General features: G+C 38.6%; 1 protein-coding gene across 2 annotated transcripts in view; it reads right to left on the reverse strand.

Annotated features, from left to right (window-relative positions):
• CHCHD3 (coiled-coil-helix-coiled-coil-helix domain containing 3) overlaps positions 1 to 17,747 on the reverse strand; it is a 148,352-nt gene that overhangs the window by 111,688 nt on the left and 18,917 nt on the right. For both annotated transcript variants that reach the window (XM_084298133.1, XM_084298132.1), the window contains exon 3: positions 11,419 to 11,503. In XM_084298133.1, coding sequence (XP_084154259.1) covers positions 11,419 to 11,503 — 85 coding nt within the window. The remainder of the gene's footprint in view (positions 1 to 11,418; positions 11,504 to 17,747) is intronic.

The following is a 17,747-nucleotide window of genomic DNA, read 5'->3' on the forward strand; positions in this document are numbered from 1 at the left end:
GCTATCCTTCTTTAGCTTGTTATACAACCCAGGAGAACACCAACCTACTCTGCACAATTTATCTTGGTAAAATAAAACTATGTTCCACCTTACCTGCTTAACCATTTCTCTGTTCTCTCGATCATCCTCCCTCTGCTTCAATGCTGTACTTCTAAAATCACCCGTAACAACGAGGTTCAAGCAATAACATTCAGCTGAACATTTCATTCATTTCCTTTTCCCAGCTGCCCTCCAGCCTCAGCATAACATCTGTCAATTGAAAATCTTTGCTAATGGCCATGTTATTTTATGTGCCAGTGCTTGATCAAGAGATCAAAGACACTAATTTCAAGACTTGTAATTATATACAGCTCTTCAATTTATCAACAAGACTTCCACAGACAGCTTGTTAATACCTAGTGCAAGACGGACACTAACTCCTGTCGGTGTGCTGATACCTTACCTAAGTTGGTTGGGTTAACTTTTTTTTTCTCAGGGTGCTTGGTGTTTTGTAGGTTGTCTTCCTTCTCTAGGGGAGGATAGAGGTGGTTGAGCAGGAGGAAGGGAAGGCTGTTTAAACATGGGAGGGTTTAATTATACTTCATATGGCCACTGTTTTTAAAATATGTGCATATAAATCAGTTTTATATAAAGACAGAATAGATGAACAAATTTCTACCTTTATGCCAGAGGCATGCAGAGAACCTAAGTCAGAATAGTAAAACTGTTTTACATAATTTGTATAAGTATTTAGTTGAGACTTTTCTTGATATTCTCATAACTCCAGTTGAAATTACTTTCCAATTTAATATCACTCCTCTTGGGATCTGCAAAGGCAGTCATGAAATTATGACAACATTAATTCTCCATTAAAGTGAAGGGGTAGTTACCTTTTTTTTTTTTTTTTTTTTTTTTTTAAAAAGTGTTTCTTTTCTATGTCTACTTATTTGCTACTTTTCAAAATGAAAGAGCTCAGCAGTTTGAAAGCAAAGATTTGTTTTAAATTGCCATGGGGGAATAGTTTCCCTCCTCCCTCCTTGAATCTAAAACTATAAAACTATGAAGCAGTGTTATTTTTGTTGATGCTCTCTCCAAATAAACTCACTGGCTTCAAGTCATTTTCCAATCTCCCTGAGAAATAAACTTATCAAGATGAAGCTTCGTATACCATTGTCAGCTGAGATGCCAAGTTTAAAAATCAAAGTGAAAAATAATCCCTTGAAAATGGGGGTTTATAAAGGTAGGAGTGAATTATAGCGCTGCTTTCTTCAATTTTCACTTCCTGTCTCCAAGATTCATCCCTGCATATACTGAGCACCAGACGTAACAGTATTAAGAGTAAGACCAATAACAGAATCTTGGAGAGTAACCTGACCATAGCCAAATACTGGTTTTTCTTCCCAGAAAACAACAAGGAAAACAAAAGGGGCTCCTCTGGCAGGCTGGTATCTCCAAACCTGCATCCTTCTAAGCAGCATGGCTTCAAATATTTTTGTTTCCTAAGCATTTTGCAGGTAAGATAACGTGCTAAACTTTTAAGACTATAAAAAACAGAAGGTGCAATGCAATCCCATTCAGGTGACTTCACCCCCATTATAAAATTATATCTTCAACAGTTGGCTGTTGGAAGAGGGATCAGTTACAATACCTCACCTGACCATAATAGTGTTTTACAGGTCAATCTGTGCCCAAACATCAAGCATCTTCGCATTTCGTTACTTCTCCCTCAAACGCAAAGGATCTTGACCCAGCCTGACACTGCCCATTCCTTCTTTTCCTCCGGCAGAGCACTGTTATCCCATAAAACCTCCAGACCTCAATAGCATTACACCCATTGAAGAATAAATTCACTTCTAAATCTTTTGCTGGGTGTCAGACAGGACATGGGATACTTGTGCTGTGAGAGGGGAGAAGGGCATGGCCAGGAAGGGAAAACAGAAGGAACTCAACCTGTAGAAGCGATGCCAAAATCTGTCTCTTTCTCCTTGGGTGCTCCCCAGCCCTGAGTCTGAATTGGCCCTTTGGACAGTCAAAGCAAATGTTTGTTTTTTTTTTTTTGTTTCGGTCTGTTGGTTTTTTTTGTTTTGTTCTGTAAACAGTCACACACATCAAACTTGTATATTTTGTTCTGGTAAGCAAACAGCCTTCACCACATTCCTATGTTATCAGATGTCCCACTCTGTAAAAGCTTACTCGACAATCCTATCCAGCTGCTATTTTAAGTCCTCTCTCTAGTGTGCAACGAACTATACATCTTCAAATAATGTACGTGAGTCACACATATGTGCATGTCACATTCAGAGACGGGAGACCCCTTCTAGCTGTCGTGTTAGCCGGCCTTTCCAATTTATATGCAATTTAGGGCTTCGCTTCTAAAGTCCTGTTTGTAACTATAAATGAGCAAGTTTTGTTCTCTCAAATTTCCCTATTACACTGAATATTATATAAGAAAAAGGCTAACCATCCACTGAGGACAAGTCACACTGTATGAAGGTGTATGAACAAAGCGCAATTCTCCACAGGCTACATAAATGTGGCAGTGCTGACAGCCGAGCTTTACTTCACACGTAGAGCTTCTTATACCAGTATCTTCTTTTTTTTTTTTTTTTCCATCCAGGAATGACAACACTGATGAAGAAACTTTGGTCTACAAACAATTTCTCTCAATAGTATTTTTAAACAGTGCTTGAACCTCTGCAGTACTTCATGGAGACCCTGTCAGAGAAAGGCCTACCTGAGGCGGCAAGCCTCTGGCACAGGCCTGTTATGACAATGCCTGTGTTCCTAAAACTCAATTACCAACTTTAGCTGGTTTTTAAAAACAGTATGGTCACTCATGTCAGAACACATAAAATTCTTATTCCTGACGTAGCAGAAGCTGAAACAATTCTATTCACTTTTGCTATTTCATGGAAGTATTTCCAGCTTTCTATCCTACTGTCAGCAGTAGGGACGAGACAATTTCCCTGACTGTTTTCACACTTTCACACTATCAAGAGGCCCCTGTGGCAGAATACTAGATTATAACTATTTTCTGACTAACAAAGTAGCTTTTTGTCCCCTGTGGGAAGAATACTGGGAGAAAAAGCCACTCTCCCAATTTGACATAGCTAATTACCTCAGAAAATAGAATCGTTTAGGATGAAAAAAAATCTACTTCAAAAATTTTTTGTCACATTTAATGCACTACCCATATGAACTGAAAATAAATTAATATGCTCTTCATAAATTAAAGTCTCAGTAAAATATAAAATGAATATTCTAAATAAACCATTTTATTTTCCTTTATGTTCTGCAGACCTGTGCCAGTAAACTATAATAAGCATGTTATTAAAACAGAAATCAATAGTAAGCTTTAAAATATACAGTACCACAAAAAGGTCGAGCCCCAGTATTGATTTTAATATAACATTTTTGGTGAGTAGTTTCCCAAAGGGTTCTCCTCTAATATTGTTCTTCATCCTTCTTTCACTTCGCATTTGCACTGGAGGATTTGTTGTTCTTTTCTGCAAAAGCTGTCCCCGCCATGAAGTTTACTAAGAGCCTGTCATATATGCAACGCACTGCTGAGACATGACAAAACAAGGTCGGGGGGGAAGCACTCAGACACATCAGAGTATCAATTAAACCGTAAGTGAATCGCAGTTACAGAGACCCTCCCCAAGCACAGAAAGAAAAAAAAAAAGAAACTAATGGCTGCAATCTGATAACCTACCACTGAGAGCCACCTTTGTGCACCACTGTGTACGTATTTTTAAAAGCTGATTTAGAGTTTAGAAAGATTTTCTTTAAACAGATGAGGATGTTTAGAAATACAGAGGCTGCAATAAGTTATCTGGCTAATGACAGACAAAATACCACACCATATGGAGCCCAGCTAGCCAAGTAGAACAGACTCCAACAATTCATTACCAGGGAGTGTTTGAAAATCTATGATCTGTTTTATTCAAAAAAGAAAAAAAAAAAAAAAGAAAAAAAAGAAAAAAACATTTTTCAAGTGGCTTTCAAGACAAAAGCTTTCCAAAGAAGTCATAGGAGATGAGATAGTCAAAGAATAGCAAAACTTTAAAAAAGCCATTACCAACTAATTGTCTTTTTGACCTCATCAAAAATGAGCAGAAGCCAATCCACGAAAGTGAGAACAGGAATTGTGTTAGGCACTCTCTAGAAGGCCCAGGAAGCTGGGCAAGGACTGAATAAGACTACAATACAGAATAGAGGCTCACAGCTGTAATACAAGGTAGTTAGGAGACAGTTAATTGTTGGTCTCCAGACAACCACCACTTCCCATCCGCTGACAGCTACCACCCACCCAATTCTCTCCACAGGGGATCACGGGAAAGTTTCTTGCTCTGCTTCAGATGAAGTCCCATGGAGAAGCTCAAGTATGTGCTTCAGATCTTTACGTCAACCTCTCTGGACCTTGGCTGAAGAGCTAAGGGGGTTACCCTTCCACCTTCATCCCTGCTGAGCAGCTGGGTTTGGTGGAGGCTACACCAGAAATGTTTGTCTGTAGATCTCATCTAGCCATGACCCTCATTTAAATAGAAGTGAGTTTTCAGGGTTGAGACCATCTAAACAGAAATTTTAAAAGATATTTCATATACTGCTGTAACTTCTACATACATCGGATCATTTTTAGTAAGATTCTGATCAGCACGTATACAATGCTCAGCCCTAGTCCCTATAATTTTCTGCCTTCATCAAGCCTTAAACAATTTTAGAGCAGACCTAGAAACAGTTACGGAAGGGCCACTGACCAAACGAAAGCTTACTTGAAGCCTTTCCCTACCGTAAAATTCCTACTTACAGCAGATACTGTTAGTCTAGGAAACAAATGCTGGAATCATGGGAGATTAACGTAGGACAGTTCAAGTACAACTAAACACGGGGAAGGGCTCTGGGGACACTCGTACATCAGCAAACTGCATAGAAACATACACTTAGCATGCTAACAAAATTACGCAGAAATACATCGAAGACCTGAACAGAATAAACTTTCTGCAATACTGAACGGACTGTCAAGCACCAGCATGTTTCAAAAACACCTCATTCTACACATAACTATTTACCACGTGCCAAATTATATAGAAAGAGTGGAAGCCAGGAAACACTTCTCAAGCAAAATCTACTGAAAGCCCACAAATATACTCAGCCTAAGCTAAATGAGTTGCAAAATAAATAAGGCTGAATTTTCCTTGATTTTCAGGGGTGGGAATACTAAGTATTCGTTTATGAAAAGTTTCTGTGGGAAATCACATCCTTCACTTGCCTCTTATTTAAGTATTTTTTATTTACATCTCAGTAGAGGCATCTAGTAGTCTAACAAGGTTGACAGTAGCTAAAATTTTTATCGTTATGTTGAGGATAGTAAAAGTGAACAACATTTTTTCAAGGTACCTTTTCTTCTGCCTTTCATCATGCAAACTCTTTATAAAAAAATTATCAAGCACCATCAGCATGGCATCATACATCCTGATAAATGAATAGTTCTAGTTCTATATTCAAGACCAAAGTATGTGGCAGATAAACTTCAATTTGCACATTAAAGATCAGAGGAAAAAAAGTCAGCTACCTCCCCCACGCTTGTTCTCCAGAGCCACAACATTTACAGTTTTTACTCATATTTTACTCATACAAATTGACCTCTTGAGAAATTAGAAAATATACTACATATTTGCTGAGCTTGTCCAGAGTAAGCAGAGGAAAGGCAAAAAGCAACCTATTATTACGATAATATTACTACATATACCATATATGTTACTATACATTACTACAATGTATACCATCTGTAAGATTTATATATATATATATATATATATAAAATAGTAATATATCTAATTTAGATTCAGATACTCAGGTTAACAGAGAAAGTCCAACAGTTACAGTACCACGTTCTGGCAGTAAGGCAAAAAGAGCAAGCAACAGAGAGACAGAGAAACAACAACAGTGAAAACTGGAAAATCTCATGATTGATAAAGTTTATGATAAATGCCTTTATCCTAACACTTTTTTTTTTTTTCCTTTGGTATTGCAAACGTGCATTTTGGGATCCCTAGGGCTGACAGCTACTAATGTCACACTGTCCCCCACCTACTGGTCCAGTGAGTTGTGCAAACCCCTCTGCAGATGTCAATGGAGCAGGTACATCTGATGACCAGAAGCAGCTTCTCATAGCCGTAGTTCATGAGCCACGGCACCATCTCGTTCAGTCTCAAGCACTGGAAAAGAGGCTTCCTAGTGAGGTCGTTGATGCCCCATGCCTGTCAGTGCTCAGAAGGCATTTGGACAAAACCCTCAACAACATTCTTTAACTTTTGGCCAACCCTGAAGTGGTCAGGCTGCTGGACTCAATGATCTTTGTAGGTCCCTTCCAACTGATCTCTTCCATTCTACTCTAAATCCTCCTAATTACTTCGAAGTCTTTTGACACAGCAAAGCTATTTCAGACTCCCTCATTAACAAAATGATTCAAATAAAGCACAATAGCTGTGACAAGACATAGCATAATGATCTATATCTGTAAGACTATACCCCAGGAAGAAATCCAAACAGCTAAAGGATTCAGAAGTTCCGTTGTCATATTTTGTATAATTTCATGTCATGGCAAATAACTAGTTTCACAAATTTGGCATCTCTTTCTATTATGACACTTGAGAAAAGAAGTTAAGAACTTTGTGGAAAAGAAACTATGTCAACGCTTATCTTTTCTTACCTGTCACAAATGTCAAACTCAGGTTCTTGTGCCTATTCTCTCATTTTTAGGAATCTTTTCTTCCAGAGCCGTGTCACAGAGGTTGTGGCACGTACTTCACAGGGGCCAAAAGCTTGCTTTTCCATTTGGTCTGAAGGGTCCATACACAACAGAGGTAGCAACAAAAAACACACCCAAAAAGCCTTCAAAGGTCCCAAAAGCAATCACTCAGTAAGCCACACACACACCATTAAGGTACCAACCTGGACTCTGATTTCAGGAATAAGAAACCTTATAAAGAGAGGAGTTCCTCTGTAACACTACAGGGATAGGACATAGTATTTGTAGGCACTGACATAAAATGGAAAACAAAGAATATATTTTCTCTAGTGGAAAAAGCACATTACTCTTCCTTCTTCTGTTCAGAATATTAGCTCTCTATAATTTCCTACTATAATAATAATATTACTCTATTTTTGTTCAAATACTGGAAGTATTACAACCTGTAAACTGATTTGAATATTATCATAAGACAGAAGCTTTGGACACATTAACTGGCCACATCTACTACTGCAGTCACTGCAAATTCTGTTGCACTTGAATAATTATTAATTTAACTTCTCGAAATGAAAAGACTCAAGACAAAACTTTTTTAACGTTCCAAAATCGAAGTGAGAAACAATAGCTGGGCTGAGTAGAAGAATGAATAAATTAGCATGACTACTGACTCTTTGGGCTAGCGGTTAATATAGTTTTATTTTGACATTCAGAGCAGTGAAATTCAGGACTGAACAGTCCTAACTGCCTGGAGAGCACAAGAACCCCTACCTCCTAGTCCAACCAAAGATCCCAATACCCCATCTCCAACGCCAACCAGCAGATCATTCCTTCACATACAACTCTGCCCACTTCTGAGAGGATAAACATTGCTTTCACTTAAGAAGATGGAAAGGAAAGAGACTTCTATGGACAGTGACTGTACACATCCAGTCTATCAGAATAAGTAGATATATTCCCTGGGGAAATTCAGCTAAAAGGCAGCTTAATAAAGCACTTCCAGGAATGTTTGTCCATTAGTAGGACTGTATAAAGAGTAAGTGAGATGAGGTGGTGTCATGACTCAGTAAAGTTAGACATCGAAAGTTCTGCCACTGGAAGTGCCCAAATTTCCACCAACAGACTAAAAGCCCTGTACGTTATCTTGATGGTGGTTATTAAACTTTATATTTCCACTGCTGCTAATCTGAACTTCCAAACTGAGTGAAGAAAATTCTAGAAAGATTCATCATTATTTGTGGGGAAATATAAGTTCCTAAGGAGCCTCCTGGTTTTCATCTGATTCTCACAGAGCCACAGGTTTCAGCAAGCTCCATATCCTCAGCAAAGAAGAATACAGGTTTATAACCATATTCAATCACACACAAAAGGGATTAAAAAGATGAAGCAGCATTCTCAAATACCTGAAGGATCAGTGGGCTTGCCATTTAGGCACATAGTCTAAAGTTGGGTCTAAATTATTATTATTCAAAGTCTCCTTGAACAAGAACTGTGGAATTGATGTATTATGAATGTATTTTAATGCCACCAATAATGCAAGCTGAACAGTCAGCCTTCATTTCTAATCCCAGAAATAAGGACAGATCTTAACTTACTAAAGTAGAGCTGAAGTACCCTTACTATATATGTATGTGTGAATAAATAAATTATAAAGAAACTTAAAGTTAAAAAATTCTTCCTTAAATGAGTAGAACATTGCAATCATATCAAAACGTGGTCATACTCTGCATACAAACAGTACCGAAATTAGCCATTAGGCAGTTGCAATCAGACAAAAAACAGTTGCAAGTTTCAGATATTTATGCTTAAATGTCTTTTCACTTAACGATAAGAAAAAATGTTTTCAAGAAAGGAATGAAAACATACGCATTCAAAATGCACTATCTTTTGTAAAAAAATTCATAAATGGATGCAGCACCACAAAAGCTTTAATTATGGATCTCAGTGTCACATATCATCAGTAAGTGATTTAAAGGACAGTCAACAAAGAAAAGCAGTAGGTCAGCAAATTGCATTTTTAACAGATCAAAAGTGCAAGGTCTAGCCTTCAACTAGAAGTAGAGCACTCTGACTTGGTTTTCCCCAGATAAAAGTTACAAATCTCTTGTCAAGGTTCAGGGGTCAGGCTTCATTATCCTCATTTCCCTATCAAAGGGCCTGAAATACAAGCCTGGAGAGCTTGTGAATTACAGTTCTACAAGATGCTATCAACACGGCTATGGGACACGCCGCTTCCCAGTCCAACCAGCCTTAAACAACACTGGTGCACTTGTACACCGCATCCTCCACCCTTTTCTCATGTGTAACTATAGACATGTAAATGTTACCAACTGTTCTCTGTTAGTTTTATTTTGATACATGTTTTAAGCACAGTATAGCTGAGAACTCAGATTTTGTTCTGTTTTCCAACAATATGCTTGCATGCTTTCTACAAATAACTATAATTTAAAGTTGTCTTTTTACCTTGTCTTGTTTATATTACCTAGAGTACTGTGCAGTGGGCAGACATGCAAGATACAAAACATCCTACCTCAACAACGTGCACCTACCTCTTAAGTGTTTGCTTCAAAACTGAAGTCCAGTAATGATGAAAAATTACACTGACTCTAAAAGTACGTGAGCATCCACGAGACCAATACATGAAGTTGTACAGAAAATTGCAGACCTAAAAGTATGGATCCTGACTTTAAAAAGAACATTGCACAGACCTTCCTCCCTGAATTACGGAGAGACTGCTTTCTGAACTGGAAGAAAACAGGAGGGGTAGGTATATTTCTGAACCTGAAATAGATAAATCTGTTCTTAAAGTGGCCGACAGAGCAGCACTCACTTCCTTCTCAGAAGAACGCAGTCTGCAGGAGCTGCAGTGCTTCTCAAATACTTTTAAAACACAAACTTCAAACAGAATTCAGCCCTTAAAACGCCAAGTAATAGGTAAGTAAACATCTGCATCTTTTAATGATGTTTTATCCAACATGAAAAGAGTATCTATGTACCAAATAAAGTATAGTTTTAATTATGTATATTGTGTAGAAAGTAAAGTTACTTCTAAAAAATCACAACTAGAAAAGATTTAAAAGCTGCTAACAAGACTTTTTGTCATTTAATTGTTATTTATTGTTTTTTTATTGTTATTTATTGTTGTTTTTTTATTGTATTTATTGTTATTTATTGTATCATCATCATTTATTGTTATTGTATTTTTAATTTAAATTTATTGTGATTGTTTATATTTCAAAGGCACAGATTCTTCAAGCTAATTTTAGGACAACAGGAAGACATTACACGATCCTTTTCATATGTAACATCTTTCTTAGCCAACAAAGTCCCAATAAAATAGAAGGTCAATAGATACAACAAGTCAACCTACTTCCCTCCATTTTAGACCAATGCACATCCAATGAAAACCAAATCAAAAATAATTTACATTAGTAATTCCATGAAGTGTTAAGTGACAAAATTCTGAAGTTACAAAACAAATAATTCCACACTGTAAATGTGTTTAGATGAAACTTGAGCAGTCAACACTCAGCTCAGATACAACACAAGATTCCCTGTCAAAGCCCAGTTCAAAAGTGGAGAGATTTCACTATTCCATTGATTTCCTTTATTGCTGATTCTAAAAAAGCCTGATTCATTTTCCGGGACATTTATATAGTCCTATCTAATTATATACTCCATCAACCTAACACAATTTAATAATAATATAATGATGTGTAGGAAACAATGGATATATATGCCGACAGTTTCAGCAGCACTAATTACATTCTAATTTTTAAAATCTATCATAATGAGCCTTTCTTCCCATTCTCAGAGGGCAGGCCAATGTGTAGGTTAATATTTATATCCTACGTGTTATATTACCTTTATAGGAAAGCTGCTAAAAGGAAGTATGAATTACCACACCAGTCCACCAAGTTCACTGTCCAGCCAAAGGAAGTCAAATTCAAACAGGAACTTTGTAATTGCCAGTGTTAACGCAGGACCACGCTTAATGTCACAGAGAATATTTTTAAAATGCTGCATCCAAGCTCTGCAGCTGTGTTCTGCATGACTCTTTTGCAATAACTACACTCTGAAAAAACATGCATAAAAAGTACTGATATACAAGAACGATATCAAAAAGGTTTTCAGCTAATAAACTGTTTTATTACCACACTTTGTATCTTCAAAGCACTAAGCGATATTGAACGTTAAAGCAGTTGAAAACACTGCAGCACAGAGAAATATCTAAAACGTACAGAAATAGCAGGAATTACTATTTCTACTGCTGCTAAAATTTACCTTTTGATCAAACAGAGGGGTTATAAGTGACCCACCTCTACAATGCTGCCGAGCTATTTCCATCTCTACATAGCAAAGTGACTTTTTGGACTCAAGAGAAATCAATGAAAATTGAGCTTAAAAGACTGGGGGGAAAAAAAGTCCAGTTCGTAAGGTCAAAAGGGATTCAGATCAGCATTTTATATCAGCTTCTACAGGGGAATTTCAGTTATTTTAACATATATTTGTAAAAGACATTGATTTTAACATATTTTTACTATCAAAATTAGCAATATAGCCAACAGGTCTTCCCAAACGTTTTGTCCTGAGGCACAAAATTCAACTGCTTATAATAAATGGATAAATAGCAGTCATAAAAGCTTTAAGTACATGTTTGTTTTAAATACTGTTATTAACAAACAAACCTTCTCTTTTGAGCTTCCGAGTCTCTCCTGGCTCGTTCTAACGCCAATTCTTCAGCTATTCTTTTCTTTAGTTCTTCATCATTAACTACAATTAAAAGAAAATTAAACGAAGTGTTAACAGAACCCAATATATTCCTAAGTACAATATATTCCCAAGAAACAACAGCATAATACAGTGCACCATTTTATTTATTTTCTTTTTCTCCTATAAAGCAGTCAGAGCATTTCCTTGTGGTTTAACCACCTTTCAAGTTTTAATATACAACACTAGAAAGCCTTTAAAAATAACCCTTATAAGCAACTTTTCAATTAACAGTACCTTCTGAAAATTTAAAAAAAATAACAGAGCACCATATAGTAAATGTTAAATTAAATGCATTTTTCTTAAGAAATATGCTGCTATAAAGTAAAATCTGGGGTAAATAAAAAATCTTAGACCTAAAGAGTAAAATTGAACCAATGGCTTTTATTCATATGGAACCAGGGAAACATCTTCCCATGTAATGAATCAAGTATTTTCACGTGCATATTCCACCCAACAGAGCATTTACAACATCCTAGATATTGATAATTTAGCTCCTACTATTGGAAAAAGCTTTTACCTAAATTTCTCCTAATTTCATCTAAGCAGGCAGACACGGAAAATGCATTTTCTTCATTGAGACTCCATCAGATGAATTAGTTGGAAGGCTGGTTAAGAACTGACTTAAGCATGGAAGTAACTTCTTCATGTCTATGAATAAACTTTTCCACGTGAAGGTAGAAAAGTAGGAGATCCACCAAGTTTTACAAGCTTGAAAGACACCTAAGACTACCAAAAACCTTCCATCAGGCTTTTGTTTACGAACACATAGCTCTTTGATATTTAAGCTCTCAATCATGCAAGTTTCACTGGATTTCCAGATGAAACCACACTGAATGGTTGTGGCAGCCAAGACAAACAAAAAACCCACAAATGCACATTTCGGAAATGGTTTCCTACGTTTTATCTCCATCCAAACACAGCCTGACACATACATAGCAGAAATAAAACAGACAAAATCCCAGTTACCCACTAATAAAGAACCAGATCATCTATTTGGGGAAAATGTGTTAGCTGGGTAATCAAAAGTTACACAAACTTTGGTAGAACAGCTACTAACTTTGCATAAAATGTCAATTTGTAGCAGTAAAAGTGGTTTCTCCTGTAGTTTTCTTCTCCTCCTATACAGTAGAGCTGTAAAACAAGATTAAAAATCGAGTTGTATCCAGGCTTCTTACCAATATAAACCTTAATCTGAAATTTTTGGAATACCAGGTCACCTACACCTCTAACTCTGCCATCCTCTTGTATTCCAGGTGTAAGGATAACTTCATTATTTCTGCAAAGCATCTGGCTCCAATCCCACTCGTGGAACCAGAGAGCTACAAAATGGGCAATCTCACCCCAAAATGCCCATCACCTAGGCAGGGTATAGATGTTAAACTCACAAAGGTGATACAATCCCCTTATCTGTCCTCAGAAGGAGGAACAAAACCACTTGCTTTGGTAGGGAAAAAGCAGTAACATCATTTTAAGACAGCATAATACAAGCAGTGAGCCAGCCAGCAGTTAGAAAAGCACTCCCCTTACAGGTTGCATTTGTATTGTTTGGGCACCAAGATGGGATTCAGCTGTCAGCAGCCAGAAACTGAGGCCAAGGAGAATGAGACATCTGCCTCTCCTCTTCCATTGCAATCTAACAGTTAAAGCTCTTGCCTAGAAGTGGAACATTGGGATTTTGACCTCCTGAAACAGGCAGGTTAAAGCTCCTGTGTCATCATGCTCCGGTAAAGTGCCCCCATCACCAAGCTCGTGCCTCATTTCAGAGACAACTTCGCTGTTTGGTTTTGGGGGGACAACTTTTAACCTAAAGAAGGGCTTTAGAAGGTGCCTATTGACCACACCATAAAGCGGGGCAGTCTCCCACTCCTGTATCCCCTCTGTCCAGCCAGCTAATCATTACACGTCAGGCAGCAATCCAATTTTTTTTAAAAACAAGGAGATGCACAAAAAAAGCCAAGGACAAATAGCCACGGATCTCAGTGACCTGGTCCCCAGGAGCTGGCTTTATCTGCAAACATCACCTAGCTCGTTCCCTTTATAGTTAACAGAGTTCAGTGCAATTCTTCTCATCTGAAGTAGACTTTGATAACGGCGAGCTTTATGAATGAATGAAGCAGCTCCATCAACTGTAAGGAAATCTTGGGCAGCTCATTCAGTCAGAGGCATCTTAAAGAAAGCAGGACGAATCGACAGCCACCCTGCCAGACGCAGCACATGCTCGGAGGAGGGAGCTGCACTGGGAAAGGGTGAGGGGACACTCGTGAGCGGCAAGTGAGAAGCCAGCCTGCAATCAGACTTGCATGCGTGAAAATCCAGAGGTAAACATGGATCTTCTAACAGACTGCTACCACAAACCCTGGAGGAAAAAAGCAAGCACTCGTTTTATTGGGATTCTCTTCTTACTGCCATCACTCTTCCACCATTTTTGGATCCAAGGATATGCTCACACCCTCCGTTTGCACAGATACTGAGCTGTTGTATCACACCTGTACGTTCCCAAACAAGGATCAGATAGCCACAGTCAACTCCCTTGTCAAAGGAGACAAAAAGTTCAGCAAAATACCAGGCAATCACAAGGATCCTGGCTTTGTGCGGCAGCACACATTAATCTCCCCCACACCTCAGTAAGCATCAGAAGCCAAAATGAAAGCAGTTAAAGTTCTGCATTTGTACACTTAGAAATGATTAAGCTGTCATAAAAGCGAGGAATTTATTTCACGTCACAGCTCCCTTATTCACAGAACAATCTCAAAAGCCATGATCAAGTGTTTCTTACTGCAGTTCTGTTCAGCCCAGATACCTCAATATTTCACCTCCTTTTAATACTGCACCTGAGAATAGACGAAATGTTGCGTAAGGATACTTTTCACCAGCAGCTATTCCTTGAGTTTTATCGTTCTGCTGTGCAAAAACAAACACAAGAAGTTTAACAGACCAGAGAATGGTCTTTTAAGTCATAATAAGAAGAGATTCGGGCATCAGCCAATAAAGACATTTGACCTTAACAATCAATTAGGTTAGCCATCGATCAGGCGGATACTAATAGGAAATAAAAGTGGAGCTATAGATCATTCAATGGAATTATTGTAAGATATAATTAGGTAGCTCCCAGATGGGAAGTTTATGATGTTTCAGTAAAAAATTGCAGTTCTATAAGGGAGAAGAAGCATTTAAAATGAGGAAAGTTAATTTATTAGAAAGAGGATCGGGGAAAAAAAAAAAAAAAACATTCTAGATAAAACCAATATTTCCCTGTGATGACAAACTCTGCTCAGACAATAGGGCATTAAAAACAGCTGACAATTAAACTACTAGAGAATATCAGAACCTGGTGGGTGGATGACTGCAAAATTAAGCGCGATAGGGAAACAATAAGCACACAGCAGCTGCCAAACATTACTTAGCCATTTCCACAACCCCTCTAAGGATTTTAGAAGTTCTTCGGGATCCTGTAAATCAGTGTCAAGCTCATTTTAAGTGCATCCCTGAGCTGAGAAACTTGAAAGATATTCAGACAACTACACCGAAGAAGGCCACACTTGCACCCCAGTGCTTGCTTTGGCTCCTGGAAGAGCATAAAATGCAGCTGTACCTTTCCCCAAGCCTGAATGTGCTAATGCACAGCTCACATCACAAGACAATTTAGATAGATGGTCAGTAATGGGAACTACACTCCAAAAGCCACAGCTCTGTAGCCAGAAATAACTCCATCCTCTTAGCATCTGAAGGCTGATAGGTGTCTGATAAGCAGCATTCTCCGCAGGAGAATGGAAATCGAGGGCCACCAGCTGCATTGCCAAAGGGCTCATTACCCTGCTCACATCTAGCTCCGGATCTAGCAGCAGCTCACATGCCGCTTAAAGGACTGGCCAAACTGTTCCTTTAACGCCACCACAGACACAGAATACCTGTTTGAAAAGAAATACACAAAGCTCTTGGCTGGAGCTTGACAGACCAAGCCCTGAGTGTCAGAGGACAAGGACACTTTGCCATTTGGATGGCCGGCAGGAGGAGGAACGTGACCTTTCCTCCGCGTCCACCTACTCTTCTGGAAAGGCTTGAAAGATACAAGATATGGATATTTAGGTCATATGTTACAGCACAAATGCACAAGGCATTTTCTCCCCTTCTTGTACAAAATGTAACTTTAACACAGGTACAGGTAAGTTAACCAGTTTTTATTTAAACCATTTCCATTTACTCCAGGGACATACTCAGATACATATTTGGTTAACACCCCTCTTCTCAATACATTCAGCTTCTTCGATCAATTTAAACAAAGCTTTAAGAAATCTGAAGAAGCCACAAATTACATCCAATACCTATCTAATGGCCAAAATCTCCAGGCAAGCCCAAAGGAAAGTAGAGGCAACTCCCAAAATAAAAGCTGTGGCACAGTTTCTCACGTGTTCTATCAGATCATTCCAGTTGACTTTGTGCCTTCAGATGGGTATGGAGAAAACATGAGGGAAAGGGTGTGAGGGCACCTTGTGCTGGAACAGGGGTTTAGTTTGAAAAGAGCATAGATCAGACCAGCAGCTACACAAGTGTGACAGCATCCTCTGCACTAATGTATTTCAATGCCTTTCCAGGCAAGGAAGACACTCAGATTTCTATTTATTTATTTATTTTTAAGTCCACAAAACCTATCTAAATCATTTGGGAAACCACTCACATATAGAAACTGTTTTCTGTAATCCACACCATAAATACTAATGCAATTGCTTAAAAACAAACCCAAACAATTAAAAGAGCGTGCAAAGCCATTTACTTAACCCTCAGTATTGATTCTTCAGAATCAGATGAAAAAGAAAGCATACAGCTGATGTGTTTTCCAGGGTCCAAAAGGCTTTGAATAATCACGGGAGGAAGCAATGAGGACTGCGGAGTTAGGGGTATGGGAGAGCTTCAGCAGTCACCAACATCTGTGGAGGCTTCAGAGATACATCCCATGCTCCATCGTGGAACATGCAGAAGCCAAACACCAGCAGGATGGATGCAAAGCCAAGACCTCTGCGACAATCACAATTCTTGAGAAGAAAATAGCAACTATATCTCCTAAGTCTACTGCAGGTTGGCATGTAAGGATATATGCAGTTCAGCTACTTTGGTCATATTCTCTCCAATTTCCTTTGCCCTTGCTGTCCACACTCGTCAGAAGATGTAAATCCGTAACTTGTTCTCACTCTCACCCATTAGTCCTGGGATTGCAAAGTATCATTAATGGAAACAGCATTTACTAAGAGGCACCTTAACCAATCCCTGAAAGGGCAGGTGCATTAAGTTATTAACGAAGAGACACTTAGGTTTGATACAATCAAGCCTGTTTTAGACAATACTTAGCTAAACAATATTCAGAGCATGAATTTACATAAAGAGGAAAACAACCAGATCTGCTGTTCTGTTTCATTCAGCTCTGCTAAAAACAAAAGGTTAGCCAGTGAATGGGACGTCCTTCAGACGTTCTCAAAGCCCAGAACAGGATCGTACAGATGTCCTCCAGGTCATTTGAGTGGCCTCCTAACAGAGAGAGAAATTTGCTTTTACAAAAAATACATCCGTACAGCACAGCTGACAGGGCAGCGTTTAGAAGATTTTATTTGGATTATTTGAAATGCACCACGGGCACCACTTTCTTCAACCGTTCGATGATTCTTGAAGCCAAAAGCAAGTAAAATCAAGGGGAGAAAAAAGACTAAAGAGCACCACAGGCTACAAAATACACAAAGCGGAGTGGGAGGACATGCATGTACCAACCACTGCCACAGACAGGAAGACTTTTTTCCCTAGAAAAACTATTCCCCAATTACTACAGAGTTTTCTGCATTTACCTCTAGCATCTGGTATTGACAAGAGAGAATGAGGCACTGCAAGCCATCGATCTGACCCAACAACGCAATTCCCTCGGTAGGAACACCAACCCTTGGGGCCACGCACCTTGGGGCTCCCTCCAGCCCCATCGTTTGCCTCGGGAGCTGGCAGGGCAACCGCAGCTCTGCTGACATTAAAGGTAATGAAGATGTCACAGGGACAATCCCTAACTGCACGCTAACAGCGAGAAGTATTGAATCAGGAAGCAGGGAGTAGCAACCTGGTAGGCTCACAGCATCAAGATGTGGGGTTATAAATATGTTATGAGCCTTTCACAATTAAAAAACATTTTTCCACTCACACTCCCATCAAATTCATAACGTGCAAGCATTACATTATGCACACGCGATCAAATTATTGTAATTTGAAAAAC

The sequence above is a fragment of the Netta rufina genome (genome assembly GCF_964035555.1).
Source record: "Netta rufina genome assembly, chromosome: 1".
Classification (NCBI taxonomy): domain Eukaryota; kingdom Metazoa; phylum Chordata; class Aves; order Anseriformes; family Anatidae; genus Netta; species Netta rufina.